The 27,051-nt window shown below is 40.6% G+C and overlaps 1 protein-coding gene across 1 annotated transcript in view; it reads right to left on the bottom strand.

Moving 5' to 3' along the window:
- WWC2 (WW and C2 domain containing 2) overlaps nucleotides 1-27,051 on the bottom strand; it is a 119,986-nt gene that overhangs the window by 47,651 nt on the left and 45,284 nt on the right. The window contains exons 4-10 of the mRNA XM_008063811.2: nucleotides 24,447-24,526; nucleotides 18,293-18,422; nucleotides 15,291-15,437; nucleotides 14,177-14,250; nucleotides 10,106-10,348; nucleotides 4,029-4,118; nucleotides 1,945-2,564 (exon numbers count right to left, since the gene is read on the bottom strand). Of these exons, the coding sequence (XP_008062002.1) occupies nucleotides 1,945-2,564; nucleotides 4,029-4,118; nucleotides 10,106-10,348; nucleotides 14,177-14,250; nucleotides 15,291-15,437; nucleotides 18,293-18,422; nucleotides 24,447-24,526 (1,384 nt within the window). The remainder of the gene's footprint in view (nucleotides 1-1,944; nucleotides 2,565-4,028; nucleotides 4,119-10,105; nucleotides 10,349-14,176; nucleotides 14,251-15,290; nucleotides 15,438-18,292; nucleotides 18,423-24,446; nucleotides 24,527-27,051) is intronic.

Here is a 27,051-nt window from a genome sequence, read left to right as displayed (position 1 = left end):
GGGAACAATTCAGGGTTAGGTGTACAAACGTTGATTATGCAGGTATCCTTGTTCATCAGGTGACCCCATCTCCCATGGCAGTTTCCCACTACTACCAATCCCTTTCTTATAGTATTATGATACTTTTTCAAGGTCTGCTTATGAGTGAGAATGTAGGGTACTCTGTTCTTTGTTTCTCTGATAGATCACTGAGTATGATCGACTCTAAATTCATCCAAGTGGCTGCAAAGTCCATATGTAAAGTGTTCTTAAGGAGAACAGAAATTACCAAACTTGTAAGAACAGGACTCAGAGGCCTTTTCTACAAATGATAGAGTATCCTCAATGTCCTAGGTGTCTGGAAAAGCTCTCATTTCAGGGGGAAACCAGTCATTTAGCATAGTGGGCAGTCCAGGGCAGGGACTCATGGGAAAATCTGGAGGCACAGAGGGAAAGAGGCATGATAAGATAACACCAAGACTTGGACAAAGTATGTGCTAGCAGAGATCTCTTGGATACCTGCATAGAAAGACACACACACACACACACACACACACACACACACACACACACACACACACCCTGGATACCTGCATAGAAAGACACACACAGACACACACACAGACACACACACACACAGACACACACACACACAGACACACACACACACCCTGGATACCTGCATAGAAAGACACACACACACACACACACACACACACACACACACACACACACACACACACACCTTTTCCCCAGAAGCAGAGGTGAGGCTCCACATGGCTTTCTGCTTTGTTGCAGCCGTAATGTGCACACCACTCCTATGCTTACTTCTTTGTGGTTATTTCAGTAACCTGTCACTTGTAGCTTTGACAACTCCCCAGGAGGTGGCACACGAACCACACAAATGACTCATCCGCCCTCCCTCTGCTCCAGGCCACTGGCAGGACCTGGCATTTCAGTCATTATTATTTGAAACCACACAAACAAGCTGGATTTGTCAATGTCTTTAAACATCTGAATTGGCTGGTCAATTAATACTTAGAATTCCTAGGGCCATACACAAATGAAAATGCTTCTTGGAACAGTAAGAAAGCATGTCTAAGGAGGCCTGTCCTCTTCCACGTGGTGGGACATGCAGGAACAGGTGTGAACTGAGCAGAACTCCTGTAGACCAGCATGAGAGCTTTCATTTCACATTTTGCCTCAAGCTAGCTCTAGAATATATCATCCTCCTGGGACCACAACAGTGATCATTTGCCAAAAAGGGTAGCATCTTGGGCTCTTTACAACCATATCTAATTTATTAAAAGTTTCTGCCTTGCAAAGGACAAAAGATGGAATTCTCCTTGTTTCTGTCTCTGAATACAAATGCAGGCATGAAGAATTCCATGTCATCATCCTTTCCTTGGCTTGCAACTGTTAACCTGGCCAGAAGATGGCAGGATAACACCACACACTGCAACCTGCTTTCTCCAAATTAACTTTAGGCGGAAAGAGAAAATCTGGCTTGAAACAAAAGTTGTATTTATTCAGAATTCCCTGAGCAATCTAAACATTGAACCTTGGTACTAATTAGCTAGTATGCTAATTGCTTTGGTTTTAATCTGTTTTAGGCCAACTTTTAAAAGAAAGCCCTCTTTGCCTTGCTAGTTCAGAACCAGAAACTATTTGCAAGTATGAAGCGTGTTCACAAAATATGTTCCCAGTCAGCTACCACCCACAGAGGATCTCGGTACAACAGAGCAGGTACTAATTGATTAAGTCCATCAAATAGGGACTAATGCTATTTGGTAAATAAAAATGTCTAGGTATATAAATAAAGACTCCTCTTCAAATGAAGCCAAAATGATTACTCAGAAGGTAGAGAAGGGAAAAGATACCGTTTGTTTATATGGAAAGCAACCCTATCATAATTCTCCTTAAATAACTAAGCTGGAATGCATGAAAGCAAAGGTCTGTATTTACCTGTGGCTCCTTCACACAATGGCTCCCTAGCACATTCATTCAGGTCTTTATCTTCTAAGAGAGACTGGGCTGCTCCTCCGGAGTCAGAATCCAGCAATATCTGATTTTCACTGAGGCCAATGTCTGCAAAATGGCTACTCAACTCACAGTCTTCAAAGTCAGCAGTGAACTGATGGAGAGAGGTGTCATGAGAAGACATGGGAAACGTGCCTTCCAAAACCAAGGGAGAGCCCGGAGGGGACAAGGAAGAAAGGGAAGACCTCGAGGACAGGGAAGTCACAGACTTGGGGGCCTCGGCCAGTGGGGGAGTGTGGCCTGTTGCTGCAGCTGCCACCCCACAGAGTCCACTCTGGCTGGGGTGGCCGGGGGACTTGACCACCTCGTTTTCATGGATGGTGGTGATGGGACCGGAAGGAGTGTAACCACCTTTCTCTTGCAGAAGGAAGTCCAGTTTATACTGATAATCCACGTCTATCTGATCACCCTGACTGCTGTAATACAGCTCACTGGAACTGAGGGAGTTGAGTGACCCTCTGCTGGAGGTGTTCAGAGAGCCCCGACTGGATGCCAGGGAACCCAGGCTGCTTCCAGATGACATGGACAGGGTGCTGGCGGAGAGGCTGAGAGAAGAAAAGCACATGCTGTAAAATCTGCTGCCATGTGGAAACCCAATCACAACCTACTGGTTCCTTGAGACCTCTGGAGGGAAGGACCCTAAGAAAGAATCAATGACCAGGGACAGAAGAACTTGCTATTATAGTCATGAGTCACTTAACGACAGAGATATGTTCCAAGAAATACATGAAGTGATTCTTTCCTTGTGTGAACGTACTTACAGAAACCCAGATGGTACAGTCCAATACACATCTAGGCTGTACGATATAGCTTACTGCTCCTAGGCTACAAACCTGGACAGCATGCGACTGTACAGAACACTGTAGGCCACGGTAACAAAGTGGCAAGTATTTGAGCATCTAAACGTAGAAAAGGTACAGTAAAAATACATTACAATCTTTTTTTTTGTCAGGGTCTCATTCTGCCAGCCAGGCTGGACTGCAGTGTGGCAAAATCATGATTCACTGCAGCCCCAAACTCCCGGGCTTGGGCACCCAAGTAGCTGGGACTACAGGCGCATGCCACCATGCCTGGCTAACTTTTTGATTTTGGTAGAGACAGGATCTCGTACTGTTGCCCAGGCTGGTCTCAAACTCAGGATTTAAGCAATCTTCCCCACTCGGCCTCTCAATGTAGTGGGAGTACAGACATGAGCCAATGTGCCTGGCCTCGGTATTAGAATCTTATGGGACCACCATAACATATGTGGTCCATCCTTGGCTGAAACGTTATGATGTGGTACATTACTGTATACCATATATTTCTATGTTGAATCACTGATACTTTTAACCTTGCTCTCCAAATATTCTTTAAGTAGGAGCTCTAGTCTTATTAAAAAATCATCCTCCTTTTGCAAAAGTTAAAAAAAAAAGAATCAAATACCTCTTGGCAAGTCTACTTGCATAGATACCTAGAAGCAACTTTGCAATTAAGAACTAGTGAAATGAAAAAAAGGAACAGTACAAAGTGTTGATATAGTTACTTCACTTAAAAAAATGTTTTTTTTTTAATTTTTAGAGAAAAAAGAAAAGTTTATAAAGAGGTTACACAAAAGATCTCCTTTCCTCTCCTCTTCTCTATGTGTGAATGTAAGGAGTGGATATTTTTCTAATAAACATAAGGAAATGTAAGGCTATTTTCAGGTAAAACTCCCCTACTCTCCCTTTTAAAAAATATGGAACAATGAGAAAAAAAAAGTGTTTTTCTAAGTATGTATTGAAGATTGCTAAAAACAAATCTTCCTTCCTCCTATAACATATTTAAAATGTATTCCAAATATGACCTTGGGGTTCATGAAAAAAAAAAAATCTATATGGTTTTAAATTTGGCCAAATACTAACTATACTAGCATAGCTATTTTATTTACTTTCACATAGTTGGAAAAAAAGTGAAAAGTATCAAAGATGAACCAGAACATGCCTGAATGTAGTCAGAGAAAAATTTCCTCCTCAAAAATCTGACAGGCTTACCTTTTAAGTTGTGAATGCAAGTAAGTAGTTAACTTAGTAGTTTCTTCAAGTTTCTGTAGCAGCTCCTTTCTTCTCTCTTCCAATTTCAGCCTAGAACAAAATACAGGAATTAATTTTCAAATGATTAAAAAAAATACAGAAACTAAAAGAAAGGAAAGATTCTTATTATACAAACACTACAGATCACAAGGAAGAAAACTGAATGGACCCAACAGAGAGAAAACAGGACACCCAGCTAGTAGCAATGGAGGCAGAACCAACCACATGCAGCCAAGCTACAGGAAGGACAGAGCTATGCCAAATCGCCAGTGTTATTGACAATGTGTAAATAATACGGCACTATGTTTTAGAGAAGAACAGTGAGGAGAAAAACAAGGGCAACAGATATCTAAACATAGACTACGAATCGTCACATAGGTCTTTGACTTGATTTCACACTACTACATTTGACTGGAGTAATAAGGGTCATCCTAAATACTGAATTTAGTGAGGCTTGTTTCAAAGTAATATTTAGTGATAAAACCTCCCATCCCAAATGAGTAAGAATTTCAGCTATTAAGAAACCAATTAGTCCATATTGCCGTTGTGGGCGAATTTGGGCTTCACTGCTTAAGGAAGACCTAAAAGCAATCTCCTTTCCCACCTACAGCACATCTCGTCACCTGCACCAGATTGTCAAATTTCATCCACATTCAACTGCAGAGGATTTTTAAAAAAAAAAAAATTAAGAGTACAGTGTTACAGAATTGTGTACTTGGATAATAAGTCATTTAAAAATATATCAAATACCACAGGGTTAATGCAACTAAGAGTCTGCACAAAGTAGTCTCTGTCACCTGAAGATCTTTAGACGTCACTGAAGCAAGCCAGTTCAGAGCAATCAGGCAAGCAGCAGAACGGGATTCAGGAAAAGTGCACCTCACCTCAGCTCTTAGATTTGCTGCTTGTAAGTTGCCTATCCTTAGGTAAGTCACTGAATCAAGGGTCTCACCTTTCTCTTCTGTAGAATGGTGACTATAACCCTCCTGTGTCTATCTGATAAGGCTGTTACAGGGATCAAATGGAGTAATATATGTGAAAGTGCCATACAGACAATAAAAACAAATCTGACTTGTTCAAAGCCTCAGCATGCCCTGCAAGGTAGTGACATAAAAATTAGCAACTTTTCTTGGGAGAAAAATACAATTTCCCTAATTTCCAATTTCTTTGAAATGTTATGTATGTTTTAGGCAGTAAGGACACATGCCCATATTTTATTTATAGGTATCTATCCCTTTGATGTGTCAACAACACTATTCCATTATATGCTAAAATAAAAAAAGTGGTTCTTGCCATTTTTTAATACTTCAAAGCATGATAAATTCTTAATTCATAGCTTTCAAAGGTGTATTTTAAAAAGGAGCACAGTCATTTTTTAATCTCTCAAATATAAACAAAAACTCAACAAGAAAAAAAATAACACAAAATAGATTAACTGAATTAGAAGACACGCAAAGGTCTGAAGAAAGCAAAAACGCTAGTAAAATCCATGTCTTCTGGATTCAAGAAACACTTCTGAAGTAAGTTTTAAAAACTAAATATTGCTTCCATTACAACCAAGGTCTTTTCTAGTGTTTTAAGGAGGCACCAGGATGTCATCGGAACAGGATCCTGAGCCGCACAGAGGCTCAAGACTGCTCCTTCACAGTCCCCAGGACCCAACCTCCACTCTTCCAGGTGACGCTCAGCTGCTGCTCTTCGGGACTTCCATGTCTACTTTGGACTCCTGACGCTGGCCTTTGTATTCTTGTTCATATGTTCTCCAATCAGATCCTTCAGTTCCACAGGCAGACATCAGCGCTCTCTCCTGAAGAGCAGGGTCCCCATCCCCCGCCGGCCTTTCTTCTCACTGGGCCTAGATGAAGCCTTCACCCAGAGAAGCACAACGAAGGCACCGGGGAGTCACAGCCACCCCTCCAGGGGCCACAGGCTGGCTGTGATGTGGTCACCGAACCTCTCCTGGTGGCAGCCTGGAAGCCCTTCTCAGAGTGCAGGTGTCCTTCACGGGAAACAACTGCCCCAACTTCCTCTGTACCAAGGAAGGGTTAGAAGAAACTCTCTTATCAGCCCTTTCAAGAGGGTGTACATCTGTCTGTCTGTCTGTACTCTTCTGTAATCCCTGCCTTCTAGTGTTCTGATAAGAAAGGGTCTTTTCCACCTGGCTCCCAGAAGAGTCCTCCCCTGGTCCAGCTGCTCCATAACCCCCTTCCAGCTGCCCTTGGTGAAGTGTAGGCCTTCACTCCCTCTGACCTCTGTCCTCGGTGTCCTGGGGGAGCACAGCTTGGTTTCTCTTGAACTCAGAACTTTGCACCTAGGGAAAATTTCATGTCATCTATAGAAGCAAGGTGTCCCTCTTCCATTAAAGACTAAATGACAGTCCTACCACTACCTACCTGATTTAAAATTTTTTTCAGAAGCAGTGGCAAAAAAACATTCAACTAATGAAGACATCTTGGCAATTACAAGGCACAACCTTGTGTGAGAAATGTGTGAGAAAATAAGGAGTAATGTTAAGATCTTATCAGTTATTAAAAAAGCACAGAGTTTAAGAAATTTTTTTTCTCTTTCTTTCTTCCTTTTTTTGGTCAGAGTCTCAATCTGTTGTCTAGGCTGGAGTGCAGTGGCACGATGAAAGCTGCCGTAACCTCAACCTGCTGGGCTCAGGTAAACCTTTCATCTCAGCCTTCCAAGTAGCTGGAACTACAGGCGTGCAACACCACACCTGGCTAATTTTTTTTACTTATTGTACAGACGAGGTTTCGCCGAGTTGTCCAGGCTGGTCTTGAACTCGTGGGCTCAAGTAATCCTCTCATCTCAGTCTCCCAAAATGCTGGGATTACAGGCTTTAGCCACAATGCCTGGCTAAGGAACTTAATAATTATATGGAAAGAATATGAAATACGCATAAAAAGACCTACACTGCATGACTTTTCACTTGAGAGCAATTTCTCTCTTGGCCTGATGATCCCTCACCACGAGCACATCTCTCTTTCTGATCTACTTTACCACCACGACGTGGCGCGCACAAGCACTTTCATCGGGCCATGGGGGGAGGCTTTGTGCGTGACTTGCAGTGGAGTCCGGGCAGAACTGGGGGAAAGGGGTGCTGCGAAATCACACACAGTGGCTGATAGTTCAGCTGCATTAGCTCCTTCAGAGACCAAAATGCAGTAATGACTTGGAAGCAGAAAAAGTTGGGAAATGCAGCAGGTAGCTTTCTTTGACAGTCATACAAAGGCCGAGAAGAAATGGAAGGATCTGGTGCTGGTGGAGCCCAATCTGTTCTGTGATGAAACTGAGTTTCACAGAGTGAATCGTATTCCCAGAAGAAGCTCCTGCCAGCACTGCCTTGACACTGAGGAAAGCCACTGCTGGCAAGGGCATCGCTAATCCCCCATGACCCTGCTTCAGTGCAACAGCAGCAACAAGCAGAGCAGAGATACAGACATACAGTAGGAAGAAGCGGCCAAGAAAAAGTGTCAGAGTATGAGGGAATATACACCAAAGCCAAGGAGAGCAACAACAAAGCCCAGAGCTAACCTATGTTGTGCCTGGTTGGGAAATAAAGGACTCAGGAGCTCCTAAGGGCAGCAGGCTCTGCTCTGTGGCCATGTGGAGCACTCAGCCCCTCCGAGCATCCCAGGAGAGAAGTGAGAAAACTTTAAGCTGATCAAGCAAAAAAGTATGTGTCCCTCCGCTTCTCATTGTAGCATGAGCATGGGCTTGTCTTTGGCCACAGACACTGGAAAGGAAACTAGTATTCATTCACTTGGAATACTAAACGCCTTGACTCTTCCAAATAACTCAGAAAGTCAACATATTACAAATAAAAAATATAAACAATGCCCTTTCTGCTAACATTCAGTTGTGGGAGACAGAGTCTTGTAGGTATCATATCCACACTGCTTATTCCCCACATGGAACAAACCTGTGGCTGGTTCTCACTAAAAATATAACTACTTTATATAAATATTTTATACCTCTTCTTTCTAATGAGTTCACTGATTCTGCTGGAATTTTGACAGTTATTATATGTGTGGCAAACAAAAGAATAAAAGTCAAAAGTTCGGGTACTTAGGAACAAAACCCAGAATTTTTAATGTTACTTCATTAGTCACTTTTTGGAGGTTCCTCCCCCAATAAAAAAGACACGCAAGACACTATAGCTGTAAAAACAAATAAACAAATGTGCTTTTTCTCTCTCTCAGAACAATTTAAAGACTGTTTGTAGGGCCTTCCCAGATTCACTTACTACAAAGTTGAATAGCTGACATGGACTTGGTGCACTAGATGTGTACGATTATATAACGTTTATTACGTGCGACACAGTACACCGAATATCACTGGTGTTTTAGACATGGGTCACACAAAAGCTACCCTCTTCATCACATTTACTGATGACTTAAAACGTCTATCCTAGAAACTTAAGAAAAAACAGAAAAAAACCAAATTAATTCTGTCTTGTCTTCCTATTCTTACTTCATGTTCCTTTTGGCCTTTGTCAGATGGGGCTCACTTGGCCACCTTTGCTCACACTTACCTGAGACTGACCTTTCAGTCAGCACCAGGAGACGGAGAAGTCAGAGCACAGGGGGAAGAAAAGAAAGGGAAATGGGGCAGAGATGAACACTACTGAAGATGGTGAGAGGACACAGTCCCTAGAGGCTCTTCCTTTGGGGACTTCCTCATTCCTACGAAAGCTGGGACACTGTGGCTACATAATGCTTTGATCAACATTTTAACTCAGAAGTCAACTCACCTAAATGGTCAACCTGAGGGTGGGCAAGTCTACACACTAACACCTAACTGGGGATGTAAGAAATTTTTTCCCTCCCTCCATCCCCACACTTTTAAAATGTTTTGATATTATATGGATACACAACCTTAAACACTTATTGAGGGCAAGGAATTAGAAGGCAAGAAGACAAGAATTTCTTTTTTTTAAGAAGCAATTGGATTATGGCTGGGTGTTTTAAACTTACTTCCAGGTCACTGAAAATTATACCAGTGTGAACTTGTTTCCTGTCACTCTGGGACAAGCACTGCTCTTGACTTGCTGGCCTTTATAAAAGGATAGATGCACAGTGGCTTGAAAGGGCCCCACAGTCATCCTGAAACAGGTGTTCAACCACATCAGCCAGCAAGGCCTGGACACAGGGCATCTGTGTTCATGTCACACTGACACACAGAGGTTTCCTAGCTTAATATTCCAGCTGACGTGTTTACAGAACTGGGCTTTTTGTATGAAATAATGAACTTACACCTTCCCACAGAAAGATCAGTAAAACTGCTTAGAGTATTTTCCTTTACAGTTTTACCTGTTACAGAGCAGGGTTTCAATTGACAAACAAAATCGAAGTGAACATTTTGTGACCTGTCAGGATATCAATGGGAGCAAGTTGTCTTTTCCTTGTGAAATGAACAGCAATAAACTTTTGCATTCTTGTGAGTAATAAAACCTGCAATAGGAAGCTTCAGCTGCTGTAATAGTCTAGATAATCTTTCTTATCAGAGTGCAACAGTTTACAGCTATTGTTATCAGACTCTGTCAATAATGTACTGCATTCCTGGTTTTGTGTCAGCATTCCTTAGTTATTCCTCATCTGTCCCAAGCAGTTTCACATTTCTTCTTTTTTTTTTTTTGAGTTAGAGTCTCACTCCGTCGCCCAGACTGGAGTGCAGTGGCCACTCCCGGCCACTGCAGCCTCGACCTGCTGGGCTCCAGCGATCCTTCCGCCTCAGCCTTCCAAGTAGCTGGAACTACAGGCGCGCGTTACCACACCTGGATAATTTTTGATTTATTGTAGAGATGAGGTCTCGCCAAGTTGCCCAGTTTCACGTTTCTAATGAACACAGAAAAGCTGATATGCAGGGCAACAGGAGGGTGTGTTTTACTGCTCTACAGCAAGCCCTTTTGTGCTGCTTCTCAAACCACCAAGAACAGATGTGCTTGAGATTTCTAAACCCAGGGAAAATGGCATCCCACTAAGACACCTCCACCAGAGTCAAGTTGCCCTGCTCCCAGGAGGAAAACAAACCTCTCAGCCAGAGCTCTGCTCGGCGCTCCCCTCACGGACAGCAGCTCCTCCTCCAGTCGCTGCCTCTCGGCTTCCAGGTGCGCCAACTCATCTCGAGTGCGTTTCTGCGGGGTGACGAACTGAAGCTCTTTCAAAAGTTCCTCTTTTTCATTAATCAGCATCAGTTTCTCCTTCTCAATATCCAGCGCCCCAGGCCAGGCCTCACTGTCCAATTTTGACAGTTCGATTTTTAAGTTGGCCATACTAAAATAAGGAGATAAAAGAGGCATGCACATATTTAAATCTCCCGAGGAAGTTCAACACAGTTCAGACTCAGCTGGGGCTGAAATGCTGCCCAGGTTTTTTTGCCTGGATCTTATCAGACAGGAAGTGTGGTCTGCTTGTGAGAGGTCTAAGTGGGAGCAGAGTCCCACACGACAGTCTCTGGGCCCGTTCCACACTCAGCTGTCATCCACTTCATCTTCCCCACCTTTATTTTATTTTATTTTTGAGTTGGAGTCTCACTCTGTCACCCAGACTGGAGTGCAGTGGCCGCTCCCGGCCACCGCAGCCTCGACCTGCTGGGCTCCGGCGATCCTTCCGCCTCAGGCTTCCAAGGAGCTGGAACTACAGGCACGCGTTACCATGCCCAGCTAATTTTTGATTTATTTAGAGATGAGGTCTCGCCAAGTTGCCCAGGCGGGTCTCGAACCCGCGGGCTCAGGCAATCCATGCACCTCAGCCTCCCAAAGGCGCGGGATGACAGGCTGAGCCACCGAGCCCGGCTCATCTTCCCCAACTTTAAAATGTGAGGGAGCACACCCAGCTATCTAACAAAAGGGTGAAGGCCCAGACACAGAGGCTTCAAAAGCAGGACTCACTGGAGGCCATGTGAAGCTGGCCTGGACGTGTGACTACCTGTGTGGGTGACAGGCAGATGCAAGGAGGAGACCCTTTAAAAACACTGAGGTGACTGATGTCTGAAACGCCCCTACTGCACATCAGGTTCCTCTGGGTAAAGATACCATCCCACAGTAAAATGGCAGCCCCAGGACAGACTGGGCAGGGATGAGGGTATCGGAAAGTGAGGGAAGGAGAGAGAGTAAAGAACAGTGGCTGGAGGGTGTTTGAGCCCAGGAGTCTGAGGCTGTGGTGAGCCGTGATCCGTGATTGTGCCACAACACTCCAGCCTGGGTGACAGAGCGAGACCTTGGCTCAAAATAAATAAATAAGTGAATACAAGAGTGTGGTGTGGTCACCTGGAACTAAAGTGGAGTTGATCTATCAGGTCCCCCAATCGGCAAGGAGAAGAGACAGGGCCTGGCCTGCGCCTGCCCACACTCTCCTTAAGATACGTGCAGTACGCCTCTGCCCCCTCGGGGTCTTGACTGGGACGTGCACCGTTCGCTGAGCACACACAGCACCATGGTTCATACATCAGCGCGTGTGTCCTGCCATTCCTCTGTATTCGGCCATCAGGCTGCACAGGAGTGGGCAACGCAAAGCGGCCCTTCACCAGCACAGGCCGCTGGCATGGCACTGCTGGAGCGACAACAGGTGTTGAAGTGAGGGGGACAGGGAAGCAGCAGGCGGAAGAAAAAGCACCAAAGGCAAACATCACTCGTTTCATAATTTTGCCTGACCCTAGGCTTCACTATGTCTACAGCTCTATAACATCACTCACACCTCAGTGTGTGTCCTGATCACCTGAATCAAATGACTTGTCCCATGGCACTGTGAAGACAATCAGGATGGTTCACAAGGTAAATGGTACACGGCTCCTTTGACCATAAGCACAAGATCGGGGTAATCTAAGAACACAACTGACGTTGGCACAAAGAATCTATGTTCCTCCCCAAAATGCTGGATGATCACTCTGGATATTGTTACAGCACTAGCCAGAATATAAAAAACAGGTACGAAAGAAATAATTTTTTCCCAACCCCCCCAATTTTGATAGAAGAAATTGTAGAAGGGAAGAGAAAAAAAGTGAACAAAAAACATAATCAGGATCAAAGATGGAAGGAGATTCATTCCTTTGGTTCATAAGTTTCTTGTTTTAGGTAAAATAAAGTTGCCATCTGAGACTGGCACCGCATATGTAGTATGCTTCTGATTTCACCCATCGTCTGCACTTATGATAGATATAACATCAGCTATTCTTCAGCTTAACCACAAAACCATAAACAACTGTCTCAACGTACTGGAAAATTAATCATCAAAATGCTAAATAAGCATGATATTATTAGCTTCATTAAGCACACAAAACAAAGGCTGGAGGAGAAAACAGATTTCGGGAAGCACAACCTGCCTCTTTACTTATTCAGAATTGAGGAGGAAAAAGCATTTTCAACATATGCATACATAAACCCTTGAGATGCACCTTCTCATCAGCATCACTAATAACTTTAAAACAAAATCCCTAATGGGACAGCAATGCATCCAATGGGAAAGAACCAATATCTTCAGTTGTGATGTAACTGAATGAACCGACTGAACTGGGAGCAATCATATAATGCAGGAAAGAAAGACACCTATTCATTATTTGTGTGATCAGGCATTAGCAGGTCTTAAGTTTTATTTTAGATGCAGTGTGCCAAATCTGGAGAATAGAACATGAAGACAACTTCCAGGAGTACCGGGAGAGAAATGCTGTGTAAGCTCCAGAGAGAATTAACTGCCAGAAGTCCAAGTAAAGCAGAAGCTCAAGATGGCCCCAGGGACAGCAAGTCAAGCCCACAGGAATGCAAGGGCGCTGAGGCCTGCTTCTCCAGGGTCGATTCTGAGTTACGGCCATTCTCCTTCAGAAAATATGACATAAATCCTGGGTTCTGTCCACAGAAGCACCCAGGAGTTCTGGATGGCCCAGACACAGCAGCTACCAGGAGCTGGCACATCGCCAGGCCACAAAACCACAAACTGAACCTCAGTGCTGACTGGAGGGAGGGCACCAGTCTGGGCGCTGCAGAGAAAAGAATTAAGTCGACACCGTTTTCCACAACTGCAAGAAAATTAAAATCTGCCAGAGAAACGGCATTAAAATTAGCTGAGTAAACTGTTGCCCTGAATGACTAGGGGACTTGCTCAGCAAACATGGTTAATAACTTGAGGATGGAAGCTTAGGTTTCTTTCGGTAAATTGAGGAACCAAGTAATATCAAGATCACAGGTTACAGAGAGGCAGATTATATGTATTATACTTTGTTAACGCCAGATAACCTCTAAGAACTATGGCCAATTCCTTTTAAATTATCACCATCACCAATAATAATGAATATACTTCAAAATCTGTTTCTCAGCTGAACTTTTTATGCTCATGGGGAATAATATGATAAATTCCTCCATCTCCTGAAGGACAATAAAGTTTTCCCCAATATCTCCTAAATCATAAACCAGTAACATTTTAAGTTCCTAAAAGGAAAATAATGAAATCAAACATATCAGTATAACCCTCACCCTCTCAATAAGTCAGGTCTTCTTCTTATTTATTATTATAAAGATGACTTAGAATCTACTAGATGAGGACAGTGAAGCCTCCCTTGCCTTACCCCTTAGTCACAAAGCAGGAAGGAGATAGCACAGGGGTTAATAAGAATTTATAAGACAAAAGAGAAATAAGACACTCATTTCCTTCTCCCTGAAGTAAGCCACCTAGAACTGACACCTCAACACCTCCATCGGCATTAGTGCTACAACTTCCCTTCACAGCAAAGAAACAGGCTCATTTACCTCAGAACCCCTCAACAGCTATCAAATCCTATCCGTGAGCCACTGTATCGTGTTCCCATCTGAAAAACCAATTTTCTCACTTTTAATTGGGAGTAAGTATTGCACAAGCTCAAAGATTCTTTTCTTCCAGAAGAGAAGGGGACCATTTCATCCCCACACTTCTCATAAATCCTCCCTGTTCTTCAGTTTTGAAGGGGGAGGGGGAGAAGAGAGTGAGAGGAGAGAGGGAAGAAACCCTTACGTGCTGCAAAACCAAGGCTAGGCATGTACAGGGAATGCCCAGCAGATGTCACCATAGGAGTAAATATTAATTCTGGAAAAGAAAATGTTTGAGCCACAAACAAAACAGCTCCTCTGTCATTACCTTCTTTTGGCTTCTTCATACTGTAGGCTTAGCCTGACCTTTTCAGCTAAATTTGATCTACTTCTCACTCCAATCTGGTGAAAAACAAAAGGAAAAAAGCCAATTAACTCTGCTAATGAATTAAGTAAACTGCTTTTGTTTCTAGGAAGCAGAAGTAATTGAAATGCTAAAGAAGATGGTACTGAAATTGGGAAACACCAATTTAAAAAGGCACTTACTTTATAGTCTCAGTAGGGGCAAAACATTTCTTTCAATTCAAGCTTGCCTGTTCCTCAAAGATTTTAAAATCACTTTCCCCACACATTAAATTCAAGACAAAAAATATCAGGAAATGTGTCTGGTATCTAAGAGTTTATGAAGGGTGAATAGGTCAATAAAATTCATGAACTAGAACTAATTTCTTCCCCTTTACGAACAAAAATTTCCATCATTTAGCTTTCAACTGTATAAAGTATAAACTAAAACACTTCAAAAATTAATTTTCCAACAGGTAAGCCCTACTGCTGATCTCTACCTGTTTTACTTTCATAGCACATATTTCAAAGTAGCATAAGAGAATATGAAAATAACTGGCAACTTATTAAAAAGCAAATACTTGCTATTGGCATCCCAAAAGGGAAAAGCTGAAATAGTGAATGATAGCCAAGCCCCATTTAGTATTTTAAATGTCAAATATAAATCACAAATTAAGTAATATAATCAACTTTGGATTTACAAAAACAAATTTTCTTGTTATTTTTAAAAGGCATACATTTCTGTTTCTCATTAGCCTAATGTTTATTTGAAAGGACCATTTACATTTCTAAGACTCTAAATGTAATAGGAAAAAGTTAAATTCTCCTGTGTCTCCAGCCTTTCAATGGTGTCTCTAAAGAAATACAACATGAGAAAGTTGGAACAAAACTATTCATATGGACAAATCCTGGTGTGCTTGGCACCTAGACAAAGAAGATAAGGCTGTGATTATTAAAACTAATCTTACAAGAATGAAACACTGACAGCACACAGCCAGCATCCAAACTACATATAGCTCCTCTTCCAGCTCACCATCCATACTGCAATTAAAGTCCTTCAAGGACAGCACTGGGACAACTCTTCAACACAGGTAACTTACATCTCCGGAAATGCTTGTTTGTGACCCTGCATCAAGGGTCTGTCTGGAGAGAGATAAATGAGAATTCACAGGACTGGATCTCAAATCTGGCTCAGATTTGCCAATGTTCTGATCCAAATTAAACCGCTCCTGCAGCTTAGCAAGACTCTGTTTAGAAAACACAAATATTTCATAAAGTTTAAATATGAAGAGAGCAACCTCTTCCTACCAGGTCAAACTAAAAGGTAAGAGCTATTCTCAATGGAAAAAACAATTATTTTAGTAGGTACTTACCACTTAATAGAAATGAAAAAATAAGAGTAGAATATAATTTTGCACATATGCACATGTAACTTTGGAAGTACATGAGATCATATTAAACAGTTGTCTTATCTTTCCCAAGATAAAATTTTCCTACGAATAATGGTATCATTATAAGTAATATATGTATTTTTTGTTTTAAAAATTTCATTAAGAAGTCTCTACTTCAAAAGGAACCCACTCACTTTATGTAACAGAAATCATGGAAACACAATATTTATAATGTAATCTCTCATTTTAGATACAGTAAGACAACTTCCTACTTTGAAGACTTCTATGATCATGCTATGGTACATCTGGACAGAATCCAGGAGATTACACAGCTCACATCCATGTCAGAAATTAGGAAACTGAGGCCTAGGAGCTGCTTAGGAGTGCCACAGGCCTCAGTCGAGTCCATCTGTCTGTCTAATGCATGGCACTGCCTGTGGTAACATTCTTGGTTTAGTAAAGAGAATAAGCAATAGGAAACATGCCTGCTGCGGGCACCAAGGTTTAACATGCTGGGTTTTCTTTAAATGGAGAAGTAAGTGGAAGTCTTAAAAAGACAGATATAATGAATTGCTAAAAAAGCAAGCCTTGAAGTAATACTAATAAAAATAGTAAGAAACCTTTATTATCCATTTCAAGAAGAGCCAGTATAACCCTGATATTTAAAATTTTCATACGGAATTAGAAATATCAGAATTGTGGTACTTGTATTTTTACCTAATCATCTCTTTTTTCTTTCACAGGGATATGTATACAAAATGTGTATGTAAGAGGATAAAACTTAAACGGCCAACTCAAATAATATATTATAGCAAAGAACAACAAAAAAAAGCCTTTAGTGACTTTGGGCAAGTCTTTTCTATTCTTTCATCTATAAAGTGAAAAAATTAGTATCTTTTAATCACAATTATCTGTGATGACAATACATTCAATCAATTTAGCAAGTTGTGACCAGAATGGTCTTTTAAAATAGAATACAAGATACTAGAAAATAAAATCAGAACATACCAGTATTCAGAGTAGGCACATTTCTGTGAAATTCATTTCAACAGTGTGTGTGTGCTTGTGTATCTATAAGTACACATAATTGTGGTACTGGGCTTTGATGTAAAATATATTTTTACTGTGGTAAAAGAGGTTTGGAAATCACAGAAGATATCTAAAGTTCCAGTTCTACTGGCAATCTCTTTATCTACTAATTAATTATTCTTCTATGTACTTTAATAATTGAAAAGGAATCTAATCTTTTAATTTAATCTGGCCCGCATATGAATCCAAAGTTTACAGGAAAAATAAAAGATGACCTGAAATTGTTGAATTATAAGGTTCCAATATAAAATAGTTCAAGTTTTATTAACTTTTAAAAAATAACCTATTGTATGTATTTCAGAAATTACTAATGCAATCAGCAGGATAGTGTGGAACAAAAATAAGTATATATACTTAAGTCATATATGTGCTATACGTGTGTTAAAATCAAATAAACCCAGACTGCCTAGGTTTGAACCACAGTCTTGCTACTTACCAACTGTATGACTTTAAGTATCTTATTTAGTTTTTCTGTGCTACAATTTTCCTGTTTGTAAGCTGAAGGTAATAACAGTGCCCCACCTTTAGGATTAACTGTGAGTATTAAATGAACTTATATGCAAGGCAGTTAGTAGAGTGTGTGGTACAAAGTCAGTACTTGTAAGTATTTGCTATTATTACTGTTGTCTTTTCTATTAGATCTCTTCCTGCAAGTTATCTCAAAATTCCCAAAATGCAAAATATTTCTCTATATTCAACTAACATTTCTGAAACTAATATGAAGGAGTTAAATACAGTATTTGAATGTAGCAGTTCTATTAAGAATGTAAACATCACCACTGGCTCTAACATTTTCTCCAAGATACACACTAAATTCTTACTCAGCTAGGTAAAGAATTCCAAATATCTGAAATAAGAATTCTCAGTGTTTAGGATAATTATGGGATGGAGGGAAGGGAAAAGGAGGAAGATACCCTTAAAATTTTTTTGGCTATATCTGATAAGTATATATATGCAGACCAATGATCACTGAATGGATGGATGTTTTGTTTTTTCTACACACAAGGCTGGATCATTGAGAGTTAAGACCCCTAGCTTAAGAACTGCACAGGTTTGGTAAGGGGTTCTTCTGCCATTAGCAGATTTGCCATGTTAACTGGTTAGGCGTCCCCTAGCTGGGTCAACAGTCCCTGAGCCTCTGCCTTGGCTAGCAGCTCAGAATCACAAGAGTCGGAAAGCTTTTCTCATATAGCCTCACCAAGAAAAGGCACACCTTCCACCTACTGATGGTGAGTGATGTATCTTTTATGTACCTTGGGCTGAGAACCAGTGCTTTAGAGATCCTGTTTATCTAGGTCCTACATGAAGTTTTCAGTGAGTTTCAAGGTGCACCAAGACGCTAATCTCCTCCTATGAACTCCAGGATCCGCCACCCACTATCTCAGATGACATCCAAAGGCAGTTTTCAACGCAGCATACCAGACACTTGGAGTCAATCTGCTCTCCTCCAAGGCAGTAGGCTGCCCTAGTGCCCGCAACCATCTCTCATGGGGCCCATTCTGCACAAACAGGGGAGAGGACGCAAAGGGCCATCCAGACTCTGAGGGAGTCTTCTGCCTAAGCAGAGTTTCTGCGGCCTCAGAAGGCAGAAGTTCGACTTAACAAAATGTTTAATAACGTACCTGCATCAGATCTTGTTTTTCTTTTTCTCCTGAGTTAATAGCCTTTCTGATAGATTTCAGTTCAGTTAGAATGGCTTTGGCTTCACTAAGTTCATACCCACTCTGGCCTCCAGACATTTTTTTATCAATTCTGTTAAAAGATACATATACACACACACAAAAACACAAAATGAAAGAAAGAAAAATCAAAGAATGACAGAGTACAAGTTAAACACACAGTAGGAATTGGTTTTTGAATTATCTTAGTTGGCTGATTATTTACTTCTTGACTCTCATTGCCAGCAATCATCTTTTCAGGCTGATTGTTTCTCCATTCCACTTCATACCCAGCCCATTTCTGATCACTTTCAGGTTCACATAAATACATGTCTTTTTGTACTCTGTCTGTTTGGATGCTCCCACTACTGGCTGAACACAAACCTCCAGTACTGATCTTGGTCTCCACCCTGAGAAACTTAAATGGCCATATCAAATAATATAGTATAGAAAAAGAACAACAACAAAAAAGCCTTTAGTGACTTTGGGCGAGTCTTTTCTATTCTTTCATCTGTAACATGAAAAAAATTAGTGTCTTTCAATCACAAAAACAAAACATCCATCCATTCTGTGATCACTGTTCTGAATATATAATATACTTATCAGATATAGCCAAAAATTTTTTAAGGGTATCTCTTCCTCCTCTTCCCTTCCCTCCATCCCATAATTATCCCAAGCACTGAGAATTCTTATTTCAGATATTTGGAATTCTTTACCTAGCTGAGTAAGAATTTAGTCTGTATCTTGGAGAAAATTTTAGAGCCAGTGGTGATGTCTACATTCTTAATAAAACTGCTATATTTAAATACCGTATTTAACTCCTTCATTCACTATTTCAGCTTCTCCCTTTTGGGACGCCATTAGCAAGTATTTGCTTTTTAATAAGTTGCCAGTACAGAAGAACAGAGATGCCAGTAAACTGCCACCTAATTTTATGGAATATTTTGTCATAATGCCTGTGCAAAACCTAGCATAGGGCCTGCAGCTTGGTAGGTCTTTATAATAAATAATATTATTATTCAATAAATAAATATTATTAAATAAGTAAATTATTATTTATACTAATGAGTATCCTACAATATTTCAAGTGTGTGGTCAGTTTCTTATTTCTTTTATAAATATATACATAATATTTATTCTGTTTTTATGAAAGTTATGAGTCAAGACAAAACTGCTTATTTTGCTGAATGAGTTCAAATTTAAGAATAAGGCAGAAGGCTCCATATGTTCATTTGTTAACTCGTACTGAACAAAGAGTTTTTCAATAAGCTAATTAATTACCTCTGTAGATCTGCTTACCAAATGTCCATATAGGTCACATCATCACAAGCTAGGGGATTTCACGGCACCTAATTCTGTATGTTTGAAGGACCCAACAAAATTACCCAATTATTTTCTACAAAGCGCTTAACATTCTCTTCATGATCACTCTCCTGGTTCTCCCCAGCTACCTATGCTATCCAGGATTTGTTATGAATACAACATAGGTTCTCCTTGCACGGTGTATGGTTATGCCTCTCTGCCCCATCAGTCAACAGTCCTAATGCGTATCTTGAACATATTTTTGGTCTTATCCACAATCTCCAAAGAAATGATACCTACTAAATCGGAGAAAACAGACCCTGAGTTCATTTGACTTAAAAGATTTAATAATTAATATTTATCTTTCAATGTGAACAGTATAACTTGAAAAAAACAAAGCAGCCGGGCATAGTGGCTCACAACTATAATCCCAGCACTTTGGGAGGCCAAGGGAGGAGGATTACTTGAGCCCAGGAGTTCAAGACTAGCATGGGCAACATAGCAATACTTCATCTCTACAAAAAACTTAGTTGGGCATGGTGGCATTTACCTGTAGCCCTTAATTACTCAAGAGACTGAGGTGGGAGAATCACTTGAGTCCAGAAAGTCAAGGCTGTGGTGAGCCATGATCAAGCCACTGCACCCTAACTCAAAAAAAAAAAAAGAAAAAGCAAAACAATACCATCTTAATCACCCTTACAAACAAAGTTTACTCAAACAAGTATAGTTTTAGATAACATATTTTCCCAAATACTAATTCAGCAAATATCTTTTGCTACTGAACAAGCAACTAAAGTCTTAAAGAATCTAAGAAAATACACTTGATCATAAAGTCACTTGATAATAAAGTACAACCAACCAAGTCACAGATTACACACACACACACACACACACACACACACACACACAGTAGTATGTAGTCACATTTCTTCCAAATGAAGAAACCAAGGCCAGAAAGTCTATGCAAATGTAGCCCCTAAATTGCATAGACGCTTAGCTAGTGGGGTAACTATTTTAAATGACAGATTCAGGCTTGGGGCTCATTTGATTTATGCATAAAATAAGTGATGAGAACAGTGAGGTACTCTGAATATTGGTTAATTCCATTTATTTGGAAAGGAATTTATCAATGAGATTTCTGGCTCCACCAACTTAGCTGAGGCAATAGCTTATTAAACAAAACAAATGCTATTTTTAAATACAGCATTTCAGCATTTTCAAATGCAACACTTTTAACCAAAAAAACCCCCCAAAACTGCAAGATTTCATAAAATAGCTAGTAATACAGGTATCTGAAACTGTGCCAAAGTAATTTCTTCCCATTTGTGTAAAATCTTCAGAATTTAATTATAAAACAAATCTGTAATTCCGAAATAAACTTTATCATTTGAAAATAAAAGCAGGAAAGCTGTTTTTAGAAATAAACTTTAACATTTAAAGGTAAAAGCAAGACTGGTTTAAAACTCCTAATTTAAATGTCAGAGAACTTTAAAAACAGATTAAAATTTCTTAGCTATCCACTGCCCAACAGAATGCTCAATATTACTCACATGCTATCTTAACTCCGCCTTCGTCGTGGAGAGCCTTTTCGTCTTTCTATTCTTCCTCCTTTGAGCCTCTCGGGACGCTGTAAATCCTGTCTTGCTTTCCCCCCCCACTGCCGTGTGTCTTCTTTTTCTCCTCTACTTTTCATTTCCCTCTCTTTGTCTCTTTTGACCCCAACTCACCACAAAATAAAACAAAATATGAGCATCATATTTTCTTAAAAACTTATTGGAGGTTCTTGACTTGTGTGTACCCAATGATTAATTTTACCCTATATCTTACTTTCTTCTGAAAGAGGAAAGATTTTATTTTATATGCCTTCTCTGGACAATGTATACCCTGAGATCCAAACTTTCATAGAATCTGTATATGGCTCATGGCTTGCTGGGTATTTCATCATGCCCCACTTTCCAATTTTCAGTGCACACCAGAGACAGCAAATGGAAATATGCATCTTCCTAGCATCCATTAACACATACATGCTACATTATTGCTTAGGCCAAAGTCAAATTTGGGACCCCAAATTGAAATGAATAACGTAGAAAACAAAACTATATTGTTTACCCAGCATAAAACTATTGTACCAAATAAAATGAAAACTCAAGTTTAAATTACATTATTATTCCAGATTCAACAAAAATATTCCATTTTATTATAAATAAATGAAGAAGTTACAAAGGCCTACAATGAGATTCAATTTAAATCTTTTCTTGAAAAGTATTTTCTTTGAGCAGTGTTTTGTAGTTTTCGATGTAAAGGTCTTCCACATTTCTGGTTAGGAAGAGGTATTTCATGCCAAGGTGTTTCCTTTTTTGTGTGACTAGAATATACCTACCTGGAGGAACTCAAATCACTCTATAAAAAAGACACCTGGCACACATATGTTTATTGCAGCATTATTCACAATAGCAAGAACATGGAACCAACTGTGCTGCCCATTGAAAGAAGACTGGATGAAAAACGTGGTACATATGCATGATGGACTATTAAGCAGTCATAAAGAAGGACAAAATCATGAACTTCACAGCAACCTGGATGGACTTAAAGTCTATAATACTGAGCGATATATAACAGGAACAAAAGAATTGAGTATCACATGTTCTCACTCATAAGTGGATCTTGAACAATTATCGTAATACTTTAAGAAAATGATTGGCAGTAGTGGGAATGGCGGGGGGGGTGTGCGGGGGGGAAGGATGCGGGATTGGCAGTAGTGGGGAATCTGCCTGGGGCAGGGCACGCCTCATCAACAAGGGTACCTACATAATGAACATTTGTATACCTATCACTGAAAGGTACCCCAAATCTTTAAAATAAAAAAAAATAAAGGAAAGTATTTTCTGTCACAGCCACAGTTACAAGTCCCTTTATAGTGTCAGGAATGTGGTTTCTTAAAATGTCTGGTCTCTGGGCTCAACAGTTTATCATCCAATGTGTTAGTAATACAGTGATTAACAGTAGAATACAAACAGCTTTATTTTGGCTAGTTACGATAAATAGGAGAGGTCACTAAAGTTAGCATAGATTTCTGCTTTTGGTTCAAGGGATTAGAATCACTGCAAGAGAACGCCTGAATTTCTACAACAAATGCCTATTGTTTTCTTGTGGAATGTTATTGACAGATTCTTAAACATGCCTTAGATTCCTATAAAAATTGCTTGCAAGCAAACTGCTTTGAAACAATACAGCATTGTTACATCAACATAACAAAAACATCAAGTATGGCTAACCTTTAATCCTGGATGGTGACATGATTTCATGTGCCTTAAAAATGTTTAACATACAGCTAAACATTTTTTCTGACATTCTTCAAAGTTTGTTCTCTCTCTCCATCCCTACCATAAAGCCCTGCTTTATGGTGATAAACAACTACTAAGCCACATATTCATGTCAGTCCAGGTCTGCTTGGTTCTTAGGGATGCTCTGCAACCAGATGTGGCTCTTAGAACATGGCTGTCCTTGAGAACCACCTGGGGTCTCATAAAATATACTTGGGGTGGAGACCAGAAACCGATATACTTTTTAAAAGAGCTCCCAGATTATTATAATATGTAGTGCGATTTGAAAACCACTAGGATAGGAGAATCAGAAAGAATATCACGGTCATGGTTACATGAGGCGAGCAGGCTAAAAAGGAGACTGAGCCATAAAAGCAAATGTCTGAAATTAAAGTCACATTCCTGACTGGTGGTCAAGAGCACTTGGGTATCCCAAGATACAATTCATCATCAAAACAAACAGAACAATTGGCTTATGTCTGTCTGACCAGTGACACACAGGATCTCTAAAGGGGCAATGCTCTTCTGCCTGGATTGTTCCAAATTTCTTGCGAACAGAAGGCGGAATTGGAACAAAGCTGGGTACTTTCTACAGAGGCGGCACCCAAGACCAGCATGGCATTCCTGGGGTGATACTGAGAGAGATGCCGGGAAGAACAAGAAACCTGCCCAAATGTGAAAACTGACCAGGAACACCCCCGGATACACTGCACTGCACTCGGTGGCACCAAGCAAGAGGGAAGTGAAAAGCAGGTGGATGCCTTTTAGAGTGACACTCGCCATCCTCTCCATGTAAGGTGGGGACTACAGGATTTGAAAGTCTCAAGTGTGTTTGCCATGGTTGGGTATCCTGAGCTTCACCAGCAGGGAGAACAGTGACTTCGGGGCTGGAATGAGGAGGAGATTTCCAGATTCTGTGACCCTCTGTCATCTCCATTTTCATTCAGCCTGGCCCATCCTAAAGCTGTGCCACTGGCCCCCAGACTTCAGCACTGAGCTGGAAAGGGCAGAAGGAACACAGGAAGCAAGAAGCAGGTTCCAGCTCCTTTGCTGACAATCCTGACTTGCTCCTTTCCCCCTGCAAACTGTCAGGGTTAGCTTCTAAGTCACCCCTAGGGCTGACAGAGAGACACCTCCACCAGAGGTCCCAGAGCAGCTGCGGGGTCAAGTGCAGCCCACGCAGTCCAGTCTTCAGAGCAGCATGTGAAGAGGCACTTCTGTGCCTGTTCTTAGCTATGTACCACAATCTTAGAGGGACCCGGGAGACAAAGTTTAAGTTTTTCACTTTGGCTTCTTTGGCTCTCCAATGATTAATAAAAACCTTTCTCAAGTTTTTTGTCTGTTGGTTGATTGTTTTGTTGTTTTTTGGTGTAAAGCTCTGAGCTTTTCACTTTATGTTTCTTTGAAAACCTTCTTACGTAATCTGTACCTCTATTTTGTTTGTTTTAGTTAGTGAGCTTATTCTAAAGTTGATTTGGTATTTTTATACTCACTGTTGCAATGTCTCAAAGCCTTGTTCTTTATACAGCAGTTCTTGCTTCATCTGTGAGAGTTCTCTCTTCAGCTTTTTAACCTTTTATGAGAAATCAATGTAAATATTAATGTTTGTAAATAATTAGCAACATAGTACATTGTTTTAAAAGATAATAAACTAAAGAGAGTAAACTATTAAACACATAAGTAAAGCCACTAGTTTAAGTAACATTCACTTTACAAGTTTCTCCTTCACATAAATGCTGTGGAAGGTGTACGAATTATGTTTAAATTATCAATGATATATATGAATACCACTATGGACCTCAGTTTATTTTAGTTAGTTATGTTTAAGTTATCCGTGGTAATTCCAGGGAGCTGGACATCATCACGGCCCCAGAGAGTAAAAGGCCAGAGTGAGAGCTGCAAGTCACGGCATGTCTAAATCCCAAAGCGCGTCTCCTTCTTTCACTCCCTACCCTTTGGGACACGGGCCACCCCTGTATTCCTAGGACATGCCCGGCCATTCCCTCTGCCTGAAGAGCTCTTCCCCAGTTCTCCCGTGGTTGACTCCTTGTCAACTCTGGCACTAGGCTCAAATGTTACCTTTTCAAACAGAACTTCTCTAACTCCCTACAACTGCCATAACTCCATTTTACTTAGATCAAAATGCTTTCCAAGAGGTGAACCTTTCCATGTACTTGTTTACTGTCTGCCCTCCATGGGAAAGTAAGCTTTACCCCACCAGCTGTATCCCAGGCATCTAGAACAGTGCTAGTAAACAGCAGAAGATTGATAAATAGTTGTTGTCAAACTGATAAAAATATTTTTTTCCTGTTGCTAAATATATTCTTTGGTAATAACAATTCTAAAATTTCACAGATCAGAAAACTAGCACATGCTTCTATTGGTCTATTAGTCATGAACTAGTAGAAGTCTTCTTATAGGGGTTAGAAACTTATTTCCATACATTATAGACCTAAGGGGTTTTTTTTGGTTTGTTTTTGGTTTTTTGGGAGTCAAGAATCTCACTCTGTTGCCCAGGCTGGAGTGCAGGCATGCTCATGGCCACCGCTGCCTTGACCTGCTGGGCTCAGGCGGTCTCCGAAGTAGCTGGAACTACAAGCAAGCACCACCACACCCAGCTAATTGATTTATTGTAGAGACGGGGCATCACTAAGTTGCCCAGGCTGGTCTCGAATTCCTGGGCTCTCACCTCCACCTCCCGAAGTGCTGGGATTACAGGTTTGAGCCACTGCACCCAGCCATAGCCTTAAGTTGTAAACGCATTCTGTTATGCACTAGTTTAGTGTGCTTTTGAACTTTTATTGTCGATTTATTTTACTCATTCCACAAATATTTACTGACTCTCCACTATGTGTCAGGTGTCAGGGATCTTACAGAAAATGGAGGAGCCAATGATTGGCCAACGAAGTATATCTTTCCAATGATCAGAGGTGCACTAAAGGACAAGTTCAGGATATTTAGAGACGTACAAAGGGGATGGGACCTAATTTAGTCTAAGGGATTGAATAAAGCCAATCTGAGGAAATAATGTGTAAGTTGGGAGAGAAGGTTAGCAAGGGTTAGGGGATCCTCAAAATCCTCAGGAGGCAGAGGGACTCAACAAAGTTCTGGAATGTAAAGAATGCTGCCATTGCTGGGTTAGAGGGTGAACGTGGCATAAGATAGAACTGGAGGGGACTGATTATGCAGAGTCTTGATGCTATGTTAAGGGTTTCTAAATCTTACCCTAAGAATAATAAGAATCAAGGAGGGATTTTAAAGCAGTATCTGCTTTATGATTTTAAATAATCACTGTTATAACTTTGTGGTGATTGGACCAGAAGGCAAACACTGTGAGTTGGGAGTGTCCAGAGGATATTTTGGAGGTGGAATCAACAGGACTTGGTGACAAACTCAATATGAAGGATGAAGGAGAAGATGTGACCAGGATCACTTCAGGATCTTGGCTTGGTAGCTGGGTAGATGAAAGTGCTTTCCTGGAGAATGGGACAATATCTGGGGGGAAAGATCAGGGATTTTCTTTAAGACACTTATTTCTGTGATACCCATGAGACTTAAAAGGCAATTAGAATATGCAGACTTGATATTCAGAAGTGTCTGGACTACAGATATACAATGAGAGTCACTGGCATAAAGATGGTATTTCAGATGCTTGAGAATAAATGAGATCACCTATAGAGGTATGTATTGAAAAGAAGAGAGTTCAGGAACAAGCCTAAGGCATCTTCATTATCCAACCAGTCTATTAGAGGAAGAGACACAATATACTGTGAAGTAGTAAGAGAAGAAGGAGGAAAGAAGAGAGCACCCTGGAAATTCAGAGAAAAACATTAAGAGGAACACTAAGTATTAGGAGGAACAAAATGAAAAGGACAAAAGCTGTGTAATACTTATGTTTGTATAACTTAAGCCACAGTACTTTGGACAAAGTAGGTATTCAATAATGTATCTGCTGAGTTTATCTAAATATTTAACAGTTTGTGCCTGTAGGCACTTGTATTTTACTGGGGAAAAGAAATACAAATAATTATATTTCCAGGCCCAATTTATAACTAAAAAGAGAGATATAAACAATGCTATTAGAATTCAAAGGTGGAA

This window comes from Carlito syrichta, unplaced genomic scaffold (assembly GCF_000164805.1).
Source record: "Carlito syrichta isolate Samal-C Ts95f unplaced genomic scaffold, Tarsius_syrichta-2.0.1 Scaffold307055, whole genome shotgun sequence".
Classification (NCBI taxonomy): Eukaryota; Metazoa; Chordata; class Mammalia; order Primates; family Tarsiidae; genus Carlito; species Carlito syrichta.
The sequence above is the reverse complement of the archived record's forward strand: the minus strand, read 5'-3'. Positions and strand labels throughout refer to the sequence as shown.